The sequence below is a fragment of the Anolis sagrei genome, chromosome 9, assembly GCF_037176765.1.
Source record: "Anolis sagrei isolate rAnoSag1 chromosome 9, rAnoSag1.mat, whole genome shotgun sequence".
NCBI lineage: Eukaryota > Metazoa > Chordata > Lepidosauria > Squamata > Dactyloidae > Anolis > Anolis sagrei.
Window position 1 is genome coordinate 12,521,084 of NC_090029.1, and position 18,951 is coordinate 12,540,034.

The window sequence follows — 18,951 nt, forward strand, 5'->3', positions numbered from 1 at the left end:
TCACCAATGACTGATCAAGACCAAACTTGGCACACAGAGCCCCCATGACCCACTCTACATGCTACTGCAGTTTGGAGGAGGGAAGACTATGGATGATGGGACTTGCAGTACCTTCATTCACTTTCTGAGACCAGTGCAACCCTCATCCAATGACTGATCAAGACATTGGGGGCCACAGTCTGTGGGAGCTGAAGGGGTTGAAAGTACTACAAATCCATCATCCTTTGTCTGTCCTCCCCCATACCTCACCAGGACGTACAGGGGGTCATGGGGGTTATGTGTGCCAAATTTGGTCCAGATCCGTCGCTCGTGCAAGTCTCTGTGGCCTGTGAAAGTGAGAGCCAATCAGAAAGCTGCCACATACACTTCCACCCTTCTGCCCTCCGCATACATACATACAAACAAACATTGACTTTTATTATAGATTATTATTATTATTATTATGATTATGATTATGATTATGATTATTATTATTATTATTATTATTATCGGAGTACAGATCCCATCCGCGGTGGTTCTGGTTCCCCTTTGTGTTGTAATGAGCCTTTAAGTGGGAGGCTTTCTGTTTGTGCAACTCCTTTGGAGGCCTTCCTTCTCCTCTTCCCTGGGCCTTTTGCCTTGGCTGCCCTGGGATCCCTCCTTCCTCCTTGTCAAAGTCATAATGACGATGAGGATGAGGATGATGTGTGCAGAAGCTTCCTTTTGTATTGCTACACCTCCCCCACCTCCAAAACAAATGCAATTCTTCCTAAACAATAATCCCAGGAAGGAATCCCACTGGAGCATTGCAGCACACCCAAATACCTGGGAGTCACCCTGGACCGTGCTCTGACCTACAAGAAGCACTGCCTGAACATCAAGCAAAAAGTGGGCACTAGAAACAATATCACACGAAAGCTGACTGGCACAACCTGGAGATCACAACCAGACACAGTGAAGACATCTGCCCTTGCGCTATGCTACTCTGCTGCTGAGTATGCATGCCCAGTGTGGAACACATCTCACCACGCTTAAACAGTGGATGTGGCTCTTAATGAGACATGCTGCATTATCACGGGGTGTCTGCGCCCCACACGATTGGAGAAATTGCACCACCTGACATAGCAGCCAATAGTGAAAGGACCAAGACAGTGACATCTCCGGCTTATCCTCTGTTTGGGTATCAGCCAGCACGCCAACCAGGCATGTAGCCGGGGGGGGGGGGGGGGGGGCCTCATGGTGGTTCGCGAAAAGACCTTAGGTAAAGGTAAAATTCTCATGGTGGTTCGCGAAAAGACCTTAGGTAAAGGTAAAGGTAGTCCCCTGACATTAAGTCCAGTCATGTCTGACTCTGGGGTGTGGTGCTCATCTCCATTTCTAAGCCGAAGAGCCAGCGTTGTCCGTAGACACCTCCAAGGTCATGTGGCCGGAATGACTGCATGGAGCGCCGTTACCTTCCTGCCGGAGCAGTACCTATTGATCTACTCACATTTGCATGTTTTTGAACTGCTAGGTTGGCAGAAGCTAGGGCTGACAGCAGAAGCTCACGCTGCTCCCCGGAATCGAACCTGCTACCTTTCAATCAACAAGCTCAGCAGCTCAGTGCTTTAACCCACTGCGCCACCGGGGGCTCCTGAAAAGGCCTTACTGGTACATTATTTAAACTGTTATGTTTATTCATATCATGATCTGATCACCATACTCAATATATCCCATTGGGGTATTGGGGTAATGATACAAAAGGTTTGCTAGGCTAGACCCTCTTTCACTCAGACTCAGCCCCCACTCCAAAACTCAGCCCCCCCGATACCTCCCCTGAAAAGAATTCAGCCCCCCCCCCCCCCCGAAACGAAATCCTGGCTACGGACCTGACATCAATGACTTAAATCAAGAAATAGTTTTCTAAGATCTACAAAGACACTTGCTGGAACACTTCAGCAAGCGAGAGTCCAAAAGTGGCAGGCTCAAACCCAGAACCTCAATCAATGGCTGATACCAAATGAGAGACTCCCCCCCTGAGCACACAGAAAGCTGGGCGACTTGGAAGGCGTTGAACAGAGATGCAGAGCCAACCTTCAGAAATGGGGCTACAAAGTGGAATCCTTGACATGCGAGTGTGGAGAATTATTTATTTGTCGTGTCAGAGCAACCAGACCATTATATTACATTTCTAACAGAACAAAGCAAACAAACAGAAAAATACACAACTTGTGACTTTGGTAGCTGGTTAAATGTCCTTTGACCAGTATCTGGCCACTTGGAGTGCTTCCGGTGTTGCTGCAAGAAGGTCCTCCATTGTGCATTTGGCAGGGCTCATGTTGCATTGCAGCAGGTGGTCAGTGGTTTGTTCTTCTCCACACTCACATGTCGAGGATTCTGCTTTGTAGCCCCATTTCTGAAGGTTGGCTCTGCATCTCGTGGTGCCAGAGCGCAGTCTGTTCAATGCCTTCCAAGTCGCCCAGTCTTCTGTGTGCCCAGGAGGGAGTCTCTCATTTGGTATCAGCCATTGGTTGAGGTGCTGGGTTTGAGCCTGCCACTTTTGGACTCTCGCTTGCTGAGGTGTTCCAGCGAGTGTCTCTGTAGATCTTAGAAAAGCAAACTACAGACCACCTGCTGCAATGCAACCTGAGCCCTGCTACATGCACAATGGAGGACCTCCTTGCGGCAACACCAGAGGCACTCCAAGTGGCCAGATACTAATCAAAGGACATTTAATCAACTACCAAGTTTGCAAAATCTGTGGGTTTTTTTCTGTTTAAGTTCTTGTGGGTTTTTTCGGGCTATATGGCCATGTTCTCCTGACGTTTCGCCTGCATCTATGGCAAGCATCCTCAGAGGTGAGGTCTGTTGGAACTGGGAAAAAGGGGGTTTATATATCTGTGGAATGACCAGGGTGAGACAAAGGACTTTTGTCAGTTGGGCTGGGTGTGAATGTTTCAACTGCCCACCTTGATTAGCATACAATAGGCTGAGTGTGCCTGGAGCAAACTCTTCTTGAAAGGTAATGAGATGTCCCTGCCTGTTTCCTCTCTGCTGTTTTTGCTGTTGCAATTTTAGAATTTTTTAATACTGGTAGCCAGATCTTGTTCATTTTTCTGTTTGTTTGTTTTGTTCTGTTAGAAATGTAATACAATGGCATGGTTGCTGATGACACGATAAATAAATAAATCCCAAGATGCCCCGAGGCTGGGGCCTCTCTCTCTCTCTCTCTCTCTCTCTCTCTCTCTCGCTCCTTCTCCCTCTGTGTCTCCTGGAAGTGGAATGTGTTTTGTTCTCCTATAAATAAGTCCCTTTGCAGCCCACTCGCTTCTCTTTCTCTTAAAGAGCTGCTCTGGGTTGAGATGCTCGTTGCTATGGCGACAGCGTCCTGGCAACCGCTCTCAGATGCTGGTCCTGATGCTGCTGCTGCTTCTCCATCCTCCTCTTTCCTTACCAGCCAAGCCGAGAAGCGAAAGGAAAAGAGAGGATGCTTTTGGGGGATGCATGGATGGAGGCCTGCCTTCCTCTTGAGCCTTGAGGGCCGTGCTTCCCGGTGATTTCCGCCCCTCCTTCCCTGCTTTCCGACCACCTCCGCCTTTTCTTTTCCCCGCAGGTGAGTTGGCGCGCGGTTGCACGACACACGCAGCACGTTCTCCCGCACGCTCTTGCACATTGCTCGTGGGATGGGATGGGTGAGCCCTTGGGAGCCTGCCGGATGGTCCTGCTACCCTTCGGCCAGGTCTTCCCGGAGGAGCGCTTCTCCCTTGACGGCAGCAGCGACGACGGGCAGCACGCGCACTGCTACCACCAGCCCTGCGCCGGGTGCACCTGCGGGGTGCTCTGCTGTGAGTAGCTGGAATGCATGGGTGGCCGCCACAGCAGCAGCAACAGGAATAATAGTAATCCTAAAGAGCCTTCCTTCCAATCAGCAATTCTTCCCACTCATCCCTGGCCTTGCCTCCTCCAAGGAATCGGACCTAGGCTCCCGGGAAAGGAGGCCGGCCTGTATCCACAGGGCTCTAAGCTACAAAAGGAGAAAAAAGCCAGCTAGATCATCATAATCATAATAATGCATTAGCAATAATAGTAAGAATAAGAACAATAACAATAAATTTCAGTTTGAGTCCCCTTGTGGCGAGAAAGAGCAAGGCAATAATAATAATAATAATAATAATAATAATAATAATAATAGGTAAAGGTAAAGGTAGTCCCCTGACATTAAGTCCAGTCATGTCTGACTCTGGGGTGTGGTGATCATCTCCATTTCTAAGCCGAAGAGCCAGCGTTGTCCATAGACACTTCCAAGGTCATGTGGCCGGCATGACTGCATGGAGCGCCGTTACTTTCCCGCCGGAGCAGTACCTATTGATCTACTCACATTTGCATGTTTTCGAACTGCTAGGTTGGCAGAAGCTAGGGCTGACAGTGGAAGCTCACGCCGCTCCCCGGAATCGAACCTGCGACCTTTCGATCAACAAGCTCAGCAGCTCAGTGCTTTAACCCACTGCGCCACCGGGGGCTCCTAATAATAATAATAATAATAATAATAATAATATAATAATAACTAGCCATCCCCTGCCACGCATTGCTGTGGCCCTCATGGGGGTTCTGTGTGGGAAGTTTGCCCCAATTCTGTCATTGGTGGGGTTCAGAATGCTCTGTGATTGAGGTGAACTATAAACCCCAGCAACTACAACTCCCAAATGTCAAGATTCTATTTTTCCCCAACTCCACCAGTGTTTACATTTGGGCATATTGAGTATTTATGTAGAGTTTGGTCCAGATCCATCATTGTTTGAGTCCACAGTGATCTCTGGATGTAGGTGAACTACAACTCCAAAACCAAAGGACACTGCCCACCAAACCCTTCCAGTATTTTCTGTTGGTTGTGGGAGTTCTGTGTGCCAAGTTTGGTTCAATTCCATCGTTGGTGGAGTTCTGAATGCTCTTTGATTGTAGGTGAACTATAAATTGCAGCAACTACAACTCCCAAATGTCAAGATTCTATTTTCCCCAAAGTCCACCAGTGTTTACATTTGGGCATATTGAGTCTTTGTGTAAAGTTTGGTCCAAATCCATCATTGTTTGAGTCCACAGTGATGTCTGGGTGTAGGTGAACTACAACTCCAAAACTCAGGGTCAATGCCCACCAAACCCTTCCAGTATTTTCTGTTGGTCATGGGAGAACTGTGTGCCAAGTTTGGTTCAATTCCATCGTTGGTGGAGTTCAGAATGCTCTTTGATTGTAGGTGAACTATAAATCCCAGCAACTACAACTCCCAAATGACAAAATCATAATGTTTTGAGTGATGGTCACTCCTTGTGTTGTGAGAAGTTTGTTGGCAAATTTGGTGTGATTTCGTTCATTGGTTCTTTTGTTTTTAAGGTACTCATTATGCACAGAGCATTTTTATATAGATAGATAGTAATAACTATAATAATAAGTGTCTCTGAGTCTCTTTGTGGAGAGAAAAAGTGGGGAAGAAATAACCACAATTGTGCATGAATAATAATAATAATTAATGTAAATGCAGGGTATACGTAAACATTATTATTATTATTAATAATAATAATAATAATAATAATAATAATAATAATGGTCTCTTGAAGTCTCCCTGATAGAAAAAGCAGGGTAATAATAATAATAATAATAATAATAATAATAAATGTCACTTTGCTGAGGCCTCTTCCCCGGAATAATAACTTTTATTAAAGCACGACCCTTTTAGAAATCAGAATCTTTTAGAAAATGGCATTTATGTTCTTTTAGAGAAGAGTCAAAAACTCATTTGAGTAGAATGCCGTTTCTCAAGTTATACCTGACACACAAAACATTGAGTAGAATCTTCTCAAGTGGTATACAACCAAATGTAATTATGCAAGGCAATTGGCTTCGGTTGTTAGACTGAACAACCTGTTGTCTCTGATCTGTGAGGAAACAGATAATATGCCAGTGCATAAAATGCCATTGTTTCAGTGCCCAAAATATATCTCTTATCCCATAAAACAACAAGTCCTCGTGGACAGCAAGTTAAACATGAGCCAACAATGTGATGTGGCGGCAAAAAAGCCAATGGGATTTTGGCCTGCATCAATAGGAGCATAGTGTCTAGATCTAAGGAAGCCATGCTACCCCTCTATTCTGCTTTGGTTAGACCACACCTGGAATATTGTGTCCAATTCTGGGCACCACAATTCAAGAGAGATATTGACAAGCTGGAATGTGTCCAGAGGAGGGCGACTAAAATGATCAAGGGTCTGGAGAACAAGCCCTATGAGGAGCGGCTTAAGGAGCTGGGCATGTTTAGCCTGAAGAGAAGGCTGAGAGGAGATATGATAGCCATGTATAAATATGTGAGAGGAAGCCACAGGGAGGAGGGAGCAAGCTTGTTTTCTGCTTCCTTGGAGACTAGGACGCGGAACAATGGCTTCAAACTACAAGAGAGGAGATTCCATCTGAACATGAGGAAGAACTTCCTGACTGTGAGAGCCGTTCAGCAGTGGAACTCTCTGCCCCGGAGTGTGGTGGAGGCTCCTTCTTTGGAAGCTTTTAAACAGAGGCTGGATGGCCATCTGTCAGGGGTGATTTGAATGCAATACTCCTGCTTCTTGGCAGAACGGGGTTGGACTGGATGGCCCATGAGGTCTCTTCCAACTCTTTGATTCTATGATTCTATGATTCTAAGTTTTATATCATGCACTCAAGAGACAAAATAAAGTAGACTTCGGTAAAAATAACATATTCGGTCACTCATGACCTTCATGTGTTCAGCATTTCTTAGGCGATCCCTCGTAGTCCGAGGATGATGGTCCTCCAAGTTCAGTGTCCTGGCGGTGGGTCCGTAGGTGACTCTGGAGCCCCATTCTTAATCTGCATGTTCTCCCGCAGTGAGGGCATTGGTTTCCAGGTGGAAGGTGGTCCCGGTCGGGGTTGGCTTGATGCGCCTTCCTCTTGGCACGTTTCTCTCTTTCACCCTCCATTCGTGCCTCTTCAAATTCTGCAGCACTGCTGGTCACAGCTGACCTCCAGCTGGGGCATTCAAGGGCCAGGGCTTCCCAGGTCTCAGTGTCTATGCCAGAGTTTTTAAGGTTGGCTTTGAGCCCATCTTTCAATCTCTTGTCCTGTCCACCAACATTCCGTTTTCTGTTCTTGAGTTCAGAGTAGAGCAACTGCTTTGGGAGACGGTGGTCGGGCATCCAGACACGTGGCTGGTCCAGCGGAGTTGATGGCGGAGGAGCATCACTTCAATGCTGGTGGTCTTTGCTTCTTCCAGCACGCTGACGTTTGTTCGCCTGTCTTCCCAAGAGATTTGCAGGATTTTCCAGAGGCAGCGCTGATGAAATCGTTCCAGGACTTGCATGTGACGTCTGTAGGCAGTCCACGTCTCACAGGCATATAGCAGGGTTGGGAGGACAATCACTTTATAGACAAGCCCCTTGGTATCCCTACGGATGTTCCGGTTCTCAAACACTCTCTGCTTCATTTGGAAAAATGCTGCACTCGCAGAGCTCAGGCAGTGGTGTATTTCAGTGTTGATGTTGACTTTGGTGGAGAGGCTGTTGTCAAGGTAGTGGAAATTATCAACATTTTCTAATGTTACACCATTAAGCTGTATTTCTGGCATTGGAGAGGGATTGGCTGGTGACTGCTGGAACAGCACTTTGGTTTTCTCAATATTCAATGACAGGCCGAGCTTCTCGTATGCTTCTGCAAAGGTGTTTAGAATGGCTTGAATATCTTCTTCTGAATGCGCACAGACGACGTTGTCATCAGCATACTGGAGTTCTATAACAGATGTTGTTGTAACCTTGGTTTTGGCTTTCAGTCTTCTGAGGTTAAACAGCTTGCCATCTGTCCGATAGATGATTTCCACTCCGGTGGGAAGCTTCCCATCAACAAGGTGAAGTATCATAGTGATGAAGATGGAGAATAGAGTTGGGGCAATAACACATCCCTGTTTGACACCCGATTCCACCTTAAATGGGTCACTTTGGGAGCCATTGCTGTCCAAAACTGTTGCCATCATGTCATCATGGCGGAGCCGCAGGATGTTCACAAATTTGTTTGGGCACCCAATTTTTTTGGAGGATGGTCCAGAGAGCGCTGCGATTCACTGTGTCGAATGCCTTTGCAAGGTCGATGAATGCCATGTACAGAGGTTGATTTTGTTCTCTGCATTTTTCTTGGAGCTGTCGTGCAGTGAAGATCATGTCAACGGTTCCTCTGGAGGGGCGGAAGGTGTTCTGGGATTCTGGGAGGGTGTCTTCTGAGAGGGGCAGAAGGTGGTTTGCAAGGATTCTTGCGAGAATTTTCCCAGCTGAGATTAGAAGGGAGATACCTCAATAGTTTCCGCAGTCTGTTCTTTCCCCTTTTTTGAAGAGGGTGATGATGGTGGCGTCCTTGAAATCTGCTGGGATTTTCTCGGTCACCCACACTTTTTCTATGAGCTGGTGGAGTTGGTGTGTCAGCTCAGCTCAAGAAAGATTTCAGCAGGGATCCCATCCAGTCCACTGGCTTTGTTATTTATTTATTTATTTATTTTTGTTTTATTTTTTTGTGTTCTCCTTCTTGGCAGAAAAGGGTTGGCCTGGATGGCCTTTGAGGCCCTCTCCAACCCTAGGATTCAATGACTTAGAGACTGGGTGGTCATCTGTTGGGAGAGCTTCGATTGGGCTTTTCTTGCCTGGCAACCTAGAGCTGGACTAGATGGCCTCTGTGATTCTCCCCAAGGGTCCAAATAGAGAGAATGTTCTATTCAATCTTTGGTGCCTTGATGGGGAGGAATGGTGGGCTTGGTACTTTCGGGCCTGACTTCCTTGCAAGAAGCTAAAATAAGGGCCACTTGGGCGCCTTTTTGGGATGCAGAGAGGTCAAAGGTCAGGCCTAGAACCAGACTGGGGGGGGGTTCCACTTGCAGCTCCCAGTGCCCCCCAGTGCCTGCCTCCAGATCTGCAGTCACCTCAATGCTGGAAGGCAGTCCTGCTGCAGAAAGGACTTTCCTTTGCAAGGAAGAGGGCTCCTGCAGGGCCTTCCCGGAGAGGATACTCCCGCCCCATCACAGGAGCCCCCCCCCCCCCCGTTCTTCCTTTTCCTTCCCTTCCCATTGCTCTCTCCTTCCTTGCATCTTTCTAGTCTTCTATCCACTGCATACCTCCCTCTCCTCCTTCCCTTTCTCCCTGCCTTTCCTTCTTTGTCTTCCTGCCTTCCTGCTTCACCCTTCTCCTTCTCTACATCCGTCCTTTGGCCTGTCCTTCCTTCCTTGCATCTTTCGGTTCTTCCATCCATCCTTATGTATCTAAACACAACGTCTTCCTTCCTTCCCTTTTCACCTCTCCCTACCCATTCCTCCTCTTATTCCTTTCTTTTCCTTCCTTCCTTCCTTCCTTCCTTCCTTCCTTCCTTCCTTCCTTCCTTCTTCTTCCTGCCTTCCCATATCTCCTCTTCTCACCTTCCTTCCTTCCTTCTCCTAAGGCAGTCCCTCTCTCCCTGTCTGTCATGCAGGGCCTCTCTCTCTCTCTCTCTCTCTCTCTCTCTGTCTGTCTTGGGGTCCCTCCAGGGATGAGGAAGGAGGGGGCTTCTGCTCTGGTTCTGAGTCCAGACTTTGGCGGGGGGGGGGGGGGGGGGTCCCGCCCTCCATCCCAGTGGTCTGACTTGTGTGGGAGACGTAGCCCTGAGTGGGAGAGCAACTGTTAGCTGCAGCTGGATGGAAGGAGTCGGCACTTGTCACGTTGCTAGGTTTCTACCTTGTTTAGATAGAGATGAATCAAACTCCCAGTTTTAACAAACAGTTTAATTAAAACAGCACTTACTTGCTGGCTGTTTTTATAATCCAAAATATAAAACTCAAAAATAGCACACAGCTACAGAATAAAGAAAAACTGATAGCAAAAATAACTTCGTAGTCAAAAGGGTCCAGTCCAGTGGTCAAATGCCGAGAGTTCAATAAACAAAGTCCAGGGATCAAGAGTCTATACCGTAGTCAAAAGCCAGTCCAAAGGTTCAAGGTTCCAGGATTCCAAGATTACAGGAGACAGGTCAGGATTATTATTATAAATGGCATGCTGATGCTTTTAGTCTTTGAGTCTTCTTCAGGAGAGATAAAGCGGGGTATAAATAAATACAATAACAATAATACTAATAGGCAGGCATTTTGGGCTGCCAACCCACCCGAATGCAAAGCACCCGCCTTATCTGTTGCCAGACATGCGTGTGATGCTTCTCCCCACTTTGCGGCCTGCCTGCGTCTTTCTGCTGTTCCTTCTCTGCCGAAGCCCCTTCCTTCCCTCTGTGTTCCCGCGCCATCTGTGCGCCATATTGCCTTGCTTGCCTACCTGCCTGCCTTCCTTTCTTCCTTCCGCCAGAACATCTTCTGCCAAAGCCAGTGGGAGTTTTGGCATCTTTGGAAGAGAAGCAAAGAGCCAAGAGACTCAAAGCGGCTTGACATAAAAGCATCAGCAATTTGATGCAGCCATGGAGAGTGAGATCTGAGCCATGGATCATCAGAAATCAGGACTGGGAGCCAAGTCTGTTAAGCGGGGATTGGCTCCAAAGCCCGACTGGCCTGAGAGTTTGTGCGCTTGGCAAGCGGTAGGAGGCCTAATCCGATGAAATGAAGCTCATCAAGTTGGAGAAAAGTGACTGAAGTTTTGATTAGAGTCGGCTGAAGTGATGCCAGCATGTGGTAATCTGCCAAAAATAAACTGAGATACTCATACATTGTGCAGCAAAACAAGCATTTCTATACATTTCAGATTCAAAGTTCCCGTCTCCCCAGCTGGATACAGTTTCGCTGTGATTTGCTGAGCCAGCATGACATCAGCAGGGACTCTCTGTGGAGGTGGGCGTTCGGCACACCTCAGCCAATGGGAGAGCGCCAGCCACTTCCGATGCAGATTTCCCTCTGTCCAATGGTTGGAGAGGGGCTGGCGGGTCCCTAAACAATGGGTTAAGAAATGACTTGTGGTCGGATTAAATATCAATAGGGGCCTAGTGTCGAGATCCAGGGAATTCTTCTCAATTGTTCAGGACAATTGAGAAGGGAAGGGAGCCATTTTCAGTCAGTCTCAGCAAGGAAAGTCAATGTACAGGACGTATACAGACTTCTCCTGTACAAAGGCTTCAACCTTTAAGACCTCCCGGGGGAGAACAGTCTTAAGAGCAAAAGGATTCCCAAAGATTCCCAGGGAAACAGCCCTAAAGCTCTGAGGAACTTTGGAGGGAAAAACAGCTTTGAATATCTAAGAACTCCAGCTGAAGTGACTACAGGCCTACTGGTAGGTCCACTCGGTGCTTTGAGACGCAGTTCAACCCGGTAGTGGAGCCCACATCAATTAGGTTTAGGTTCATAGTCAGCCTGGGAGAAGTTTGGAAAGGGATTTTCTTATAAAATAACAGTTAGAAACCACCAGTTGCACAAAAGCCTAGAAGCATTTGTTTAATCTTTTGAAGACAAAAGAAGTTTCTGTTGATTGTTCACCAATAAAGACTTTGTTATATTTCACAAGCCCTCTAAAGACTGTTTATGGTGAAAATCCTTACGAATTTCCCTTTGGGTCCCCTGGCTTCCCGCTGGGCTAAAATTACACGTCCTGTTTTAAAAGCAATTCATTTCAAGTCCAGCACGCGACAGACCAGTTGTCCCCCTCCAACAGTGGGCCTAGTTTAAAGTGGGCCTGATGGGGTTTGCAAGTCTGAGAGCAAAAAGGTGTTTTCCTACTTGTGTGAGATGCACCCCATCCCTTGCCATCCTCCTGGAAAAGCAGGCCAACGCGTTCCTCCTAATGCTAGTTGTTGACCTGTGTTATTTTTCTGGCCCTTGTAGGGCTGCGTCTTACAAAAGGGAGGAGGGATGAAAAGACCACGTATACATTACACTGTTTTTGCTTTGTTCCGGGAGCTCAAAAATTGGGTTGTTGTAGGTTTTTCAGGCTATATGGCCATGTTCTAGAAGCATTTTCTCCTGATGTTTCACCTATCTCTTTGGCAGGCATCGTAGCTTGAAAATCTTTTGAAAGGCATGCCTAGCAGTATACATGGCTCAACATGCGGGGGGGGGGGGGGGGGGGGAGGATGGGGCTTCAGGAGCCTGATGAGCCTCTGAGTGACATAATAATAATAATAATAATAATAATCCCACCTCACTACCTCTGAGGATGCTTGCCATAGATGCAGGCGAAACGTCAGGAGAAAATGCCTCAGTCTAGAACATGGCCATATAGCCCGAAAAAACCTATAACAACCCAGTGATTCCGGCCTTGAAAGCCTTCGACAATACAATAATAATAATAATTATTATTATTATAACAACTTTTTTTAATATCCCGCCATTATCTCCTCAAAGGGACTTGGTGCGGGACCAAGTCCAGTCGCAACAGTGTTTACCAACTGAAAACACATTAAAAACATAAACATAGCAATCTAATTAAACAATTTAAAACAGCAGGATATCGAAAACAAGCAAACTTCAATAACTAGGAATATGGTGGACAAGATCGAAATCTGGGACACAGTGTATATTTGTCCCCGGGAGGCAGCATATTTCTTGAGCCATGGAAATTATGGCTTCTGTTCCTCTAAGGAGGGAGTCGCCTACTACCAAGACCTGTTTCCTTTGAGGACTGACAGGGCACCTTTTGTGCAAGTCAATGTGTAAGTCCCTTGAAAAGTGTCCCTGTGGAAGTAGATTGTATAGGTGTCAAGTATTGTCGTTGTCCTCCTCTCCATCCCTGGTGCATTCGTAAAGGACAATCTATCAAGATACGTCCAAGAGCCCATCATTCTCCAGAGTGTGTTTCTGTTGCGCCCAGTCTATGGTTGGGGACTGAGCATCTGCATGATTGTGTAAGTGTGAATGTGGTGGAGCTCCATCCCACTCAGGGCTATGCCCCGCGCATTGATCAAGGATGGTCCATATATATATTGATTCCAAGTATTTTCACTGTTTCTAAAGTGATATTATTTTAATGGTTTTAACCATTTGTTTTTAATACTTCCATCTTTTGTTCTGTTTTGAGGTTTACACATTTTTAGTTTTAAAATGGTGCACGGTTTTAACATTGATAGCCAGTTTGAGTCTCTGAAGAGAGAAAAATCAAGATGGCGATAAATAACAACAACAACAACAACAACAACAACAACAATAAAGGTTGTTCTTTTGGTTTCTCCCTTTTGCAGGTCTAAATTCCTGGAAGGACAAGATGGCGCAGAGGAGCCCCGTCTTCACGACCCTCGGACCGAGTGAAAGGTATCCTGAGGCAGGCGAAGGGAAAGGACCTCGTCTCGGAGAGGAGTTGCGCTTTAATGGGTGGATAAATAAGATAGATAGATAGATAGATAGATAGATAGATAGATAGATAGATAGATAGATAGATAGATGCAACCGCTCTCAAACGTAACAGTTCTAGGTCTGAATAAGGGTTCCATTGTATATAGGCTTCAGGGATATATTCAATGAGAAAAATTATATAAACAAAGTAAGCATTGAGTCATGAGGCTATATGTAGACTGAAGATAATAATGAAGATGGAACACCACTCCCAAAAAGTTCTTCATGGATAAAATCGAAATCAAATCCAGTGAAATTGGAGCACTGCTTCTCAAAAAAGTCTCCAAAGGAAAAGTCCAATAGCATTGTTTTCTGTTGTTTTCTGTTTACAGGGGTAAAGGTGTGGGTTAGTGAGGGTGTGAGTTCACTGGTTTATATAGGTTAAACAGAAAGCAAACATTCACTCCCAGAGAGCTTCAAAGAACAGGGAACAATCAGTCACTAATTGCTGCCCTGAAACTGTCAATCACTGCTGGCTAAAGAATTTAGCCTTGGCTCACCTTCCAAACAAAACAAACACTCAGAGCAGCTAGTCTCAAGCACACACTCAGATTTCTAATGTACTCCTTAGTAAAGGGAGCAAAGATGGCTTCTTGCTTCCTCAACTTCTGTGGGAGCTCAACCAGATAGATAAATGTTAGATTAGATAGGTAGGTAGGTAGGTAGGTAGATAGGATAAAAAGATAGATAGACAAATGGATGGATGATAGGGATAGATAGATAGGATAAAAAGGTGGACGGACAAACGGATGGATGATAGGCGAGACAGACAGATTGGATAGGAGGAGGGAGAAAGAGAGGGACAGATGAATGGACAGATGATTAGATGGATGGATGGATAGAGAGAGAGAAATGAATGGACTGATGATAGGAATTGATAGATAGGATAGAAAGGGATAGGTGAATGAATAGATGATAGGAGAGATAGGATAAAATAGGATAGATGAGTGGACTGATGATAGAGAGATAGAATAGGATAGGATAAGAGAGAAAGAGGGACAGGCGAATGGACAGATGAAAGAGATAGCTAGACGAATTGACAGATGATATGAGATAGATAGGATAGAAAGATGGACAGAAGAACGGATAGATGATGAGAGAGATGGATAGGATAGAAAGATGGACAGACAATTAGACAGATGCTAGGATAGAATCATAGAATCAAAGTGTTGGAAGAGACCTCATGGGCCATCCAGTCCAACCCCCTGCCAAGAAGCAGGAATATTGCATTCAAATCACCCCTGACAGATGGCCATCCAGTCTCTGTTTAAAAGCTTCCAAAGAAGGAGCCTCCACCACACTCCGGGGCAGAGAGTTCCACTGCTGAACGGCTCTCACAGTCAGGAAGTTCTTCCTAATGTTCAGATGGAATCTCCTCTCTTGTAGTTTGAAGCCATTGTTCCGCGTCCTAGTCTCTAGGGAAGCAGAAAACAAGCTTGCTCCCTTCTCCCTGTGGCTTCCTCTCACATATTTATACATGGCTACCATATCTCCTGTCCTATCTATCTATCTATCTATCTATCTATCTATCTATCTATGGTTCTAAACTCGTTTCGAATATATTCTTGATTTTAGAAGCTTCCAAACAAAATCGACCAAACCTACTCTATCTATCTATCTATCTATCTATCTATCTATCTATCTAGATAGGACAGACGCATGGACGGATGATAGGAGAGATAGATGGATAAGATAGATAGATAAATAAATAAATAGATAGATGGCCTGTATTGGAAAAGGAGCAGAAACGGAGTGGAGCTAAACAGCAGCAAGGAACGCATCCCAAAGAGATTCCTAATAGGAATAAGGGAAATGCATGTTTCTCTATTGCTCCCAATGGTCGTGTTTGTTATGGTAAACAGCTAGGAAGCAGTGCCGGTTGTGCGTCGTGTCCTCGTGGTTCCCTTTCCCAAGGCCTGTCTCTTCCTCGCTTGCCATAGGCGCGTCCGGAACCTCCCCCTGCACAGCCATGCGCTGACGGCGGTGCCCTTGGGCTCAGCGCGGCTGGTGGACCAGCTGGAGGACCGCATCTTGAGCCACGAGAAGACCACGGCGGCTCTGGTGGAGCATGCCTTCCGCATCAAGGAGGACATTGTCTGCACTCTGCACCGCATGCAGAACAAGGGCGGTGGGGACCGGCTGGCCCGGCAGCTGCTAGAGGAGCACATCCGCAACATCACTGCCATCGTGCGCCAACTCAACCGAGACATCGAGGTATGGGGACAGCCAAGCAGGGCTTCTTTAAAGGCAAGGCATTGTTGTAGCCTGGCCAGATTCTGAGTGTTCATAAGATGAGGCTGGGGATGCTGGGAATGGGCCCAGAGATAAATGTTTTGGAATTTCCTGGCAGTTCCCAAGAGAATGTGGAAGTCAGTTCCCAAGAGAATGAGAACCTGCCAGAAGTGCAGACCGAAGGAGATGAATAATAATAATAATAATAATAATAATAATAATAATAATAGTTCTTGCCCAACACCTGTCCGAATGTGTTTCCCCTTATGAACCATCGAGGACCCTGCTCTCGGTCCCGCCTTTGTCTCAAGTACGTTTGGCGGGGACGAGAGACAGGGCCTTCTCAGTGGTGGCCCCTTGGCTATGGAACACCCTCCCTAGGGAAATTAGATCTGCTCCCTCCCTCTTAACGTTTCGGAGGCAAGTTAAAACATGGCTGTTCAAGCAAGCGTTTACAAATGCAGAGTAGCTAATATAGGAAATCAAACGATTTGATAGTGAAACTGGACAATGCTTGATAATAATGAGACGCTAATGGTGTTGTTTTTATTGTTTTGTGGTGTTTTATATTGTTTAATGTTTTAATCTGTATTATGTTTTTATACGTACTGATTTGTTGGAAACTGCCTTGAGTCGCTGATTGGCTGAGAAAGGCGGTATACAAATACAGTAAATAAATTAATAAATAACCTTTATTTATAATCCGCCACCATCAGAGGCGGCCTTGGGTAATTTTCAACGGTAAGCAAACAGTATTTTGTCCCCCCCCCCCCCCAAACCAATCAGTGATATATATTTTCTGTTCATCATGGGAGTCCTGTGTGCCATATTTGGTTTAATTCCATCATTGGTGGAGTTCAGAATGCTCTTTGATTGTAGGGGAACTATACATCCCAGTAACTACAACTCGCACATGTCAAGGTCTGTTTTCCCCCAAGAGCGCCTCAAGCGCACACCTGCGTGACCGCATTTCTGTGTACGAACCCACACGACCCCTTCGATCATCTGGAGAGGCCCTACTCATGCTCCCACCTCCATCGCAGTTGCAATTGGTGGGGACGAGGGAGAGGGCTTTCTCAGTGGTGGCTCCTCGACTCTGGAACTCACTCCCCAAGGACATCAGGCATGCCCCAAGTTTGGCAGTCTTTAGGAGGAGCCTGAAAACGTGGATGTTCCAGTGTGCCTTCCCAGAATAAGGAAACTCCCAGCAATATGTCCTCTAAATGCACTTTACTATGGATCTAGGAATGTCTGCATGCCCCATGCCTTTCTGAAAATTCATATTTCATCTGTTCATGCTCAGCATTATCTTTAAATTTTAATTATTCATTTGGCCCAGCCATAGGTTTTAAATGTCGTTGTGTTACTGTTAATGTTTATTGCTTATTTTTGTTATGAGTTTTATTTTATTGTTTTGTATTATTTGTTGTTATTGCTTTTATTATTGATGTATTGTGGGCTCGGCCTCATGTAAGCTGCACCGAGTCCCTTGAGAGATGGTAATGAGGTATAAATAAAGCATTATTATTATTATTATTATTATTATTATTATTATTGCTTCCTGTCTGAATGTAGAGCTCTGTTCCCTCTCTTCCTCCTCTACTCCTTCTTCTCCTTCTTCAGCTTCTGTCCAAAAGTCTTGAGTGTGCTTTCAGAGGCCAAGAGAGTCAGTATTAGGGACTCGGTTCCCAAAGGGAGGCCTTCTCCTTTTACACATGAGACATATTTCACCTGCAATGACAAAAGTACACTTGCACCTCTTGTTTGAAGCTTGGCAGAGCGTATTTTCTCCCCTGCCATAAGCTCATACACGTGTAGTTTCTCTTGGGGTGCATCACTAAATGACAGGCAGCAGCTTCTCAGTGAGAACAGACGGGGATAAATAAAGTTAGTAGTAATAATAGTAATAATTCCTTCCTTGCTTGCTTCCTGCCTGCCTGCCTGCCTCCCTCCCTTCCAGATGCTGCAGGAGCAGATCCGGGTCAGGGACAGCCTCAGTTACGGGACCAACTCCACCCTGAAGAGCCTGGAGATGCGGCAGTTGTCCGGCTTGGGAGACCTGCGGGGCCGCGTCGCCAGGTAGGTAGGGGGCCACATCTAGAAGGCTTATCTCCCTCCGCCGTCTGTCCACTGGAATGGGACCCAAAGGGAATAATAATAATAATAACAACAACAATAATAATAACACTGTTCAACAGAGAAAAAGTTTCGGGCCTGAAAATAGTTGTTCTTTTATGATTTTGGGGTGCTGAAAATGAATATGACATTTAAAAATATATATTGGCTCTAGTTTTGATGATATAAGCAATCAGTGATCACGTATGGTTGAAAAAATGCATGTTGCGACTTACACTATGGAAGATTCTAGAATACTCTAGAAAGTTTGATGACACAGCCAGAAAGCCCTATATAAGGCCAGACTTTTGAACGGTGAGGGTCAGTCAGTTGAAGACTGAGACAGTATCGTTAAACATCGTTTTACATTGTTCTTTTTACTGTAGTTATGCCTTACACGTGTGTAAATAAAGCACTATGGAAAAAAGAGATCAAGGCCAATGGACTCCGTCAATGCTGTCAGACTACTGCTGGAGCATTGGAAGAGGGAATCCTTTCCTTGAATACAAAAGAAAAGTCAAGAGAAGCAAACAGGATATAAACTAAAGTCACGATTAAAGCGACATTTAAACTTTCAGACGTTTCAACTGCATTAGGCCTACTAATATAGTTTCTTGCTGCACAAACATAAACAACAGACTAATTAAATAAATATTTCTCATGTATAAACTATTGGCAATATAATTTGACTAAAATTTAGTAAATATTCACGGTTTATATACATGCAGTAAGGTTAGGCGCATTATCATAATATTAACGAATTACCTATTGTGGAGAAAATTGAAATAGCTGTTGCATAAAAACCAGAGCCAATTAGCACATTTAATTATTATATTTGAATTCAGCATGTTAAACTTATTAAGAAATGGCACATTTCGTTTCCGTAACTAAGAAAAACTGAAAATTTGTAGAACAGTGTAATTAATAAAACTTAATTTTTAATGGACCGAGCTGTGGCACAGCTAGTTAGTAGCCAACTGCATTAAATCACTACTGACCGAGAGGTCATGAGTTCAAAGCCAGCCCGGATCAGAGTGAGCTTCCAACCATTAATATTTATTTATTTATTTATTTGCAGCTTTTAGATTCTGCCCTTCTCACCCCGCAGGGGACTCAGGGCGGATTACAGTGTACACATATATATGGCAAACATTCAATGCCAGTTTTTGACATACAAACATATACAGACATACACAGAGGCTATTTAACTTTTTCTGGCCGCCAGGGGAGCTGTCGCTTTCATCGTCCATCTGCGACGCTGATGAAGCACTTCCGCATTCCCCACATGCTTCCCCGCTGGAATGCTTTGCTGGAGTCTTCT

The 18,951-nt window shown here is 45.5% G+C and overlaps 1 protein-coding gene across 2 annotated transcripts in view; it reads left to right on the forward strand.

The window, feature by feature from the left end:
* The first annotated feature begins 3,288 nt into the window (after positions 1 to 3,288).
* Positions 3,289 to 18,951, forward strand: part of FAM81A (family with sequence similarity 81 member A) — a 29,776-nt gene continuing 14,113 nt past the window's right edge. Inside the window, exons 1-4 of one of the 2 annotated variants that reach the window (XM_067471293.1) lie at positions 3,289 to 3,571; positions 13,133 to 13,202; positions 15,224 to 15,497; positions 17,476 to 17,594. In XM_067471293.1, coding sequence (XP_067327394.1) covers positions 13,156 to 13,202; positions 15,224 to 15,497; positions 17,476 to 17,594 — 440 coding nt within the window. In that variant the 5' untranslated portion in view covers positions 3,289 to 3,571; positions 13,133 to 13,155. The other variant, XM_067471292.1, reaches the window with a different exon arrangement.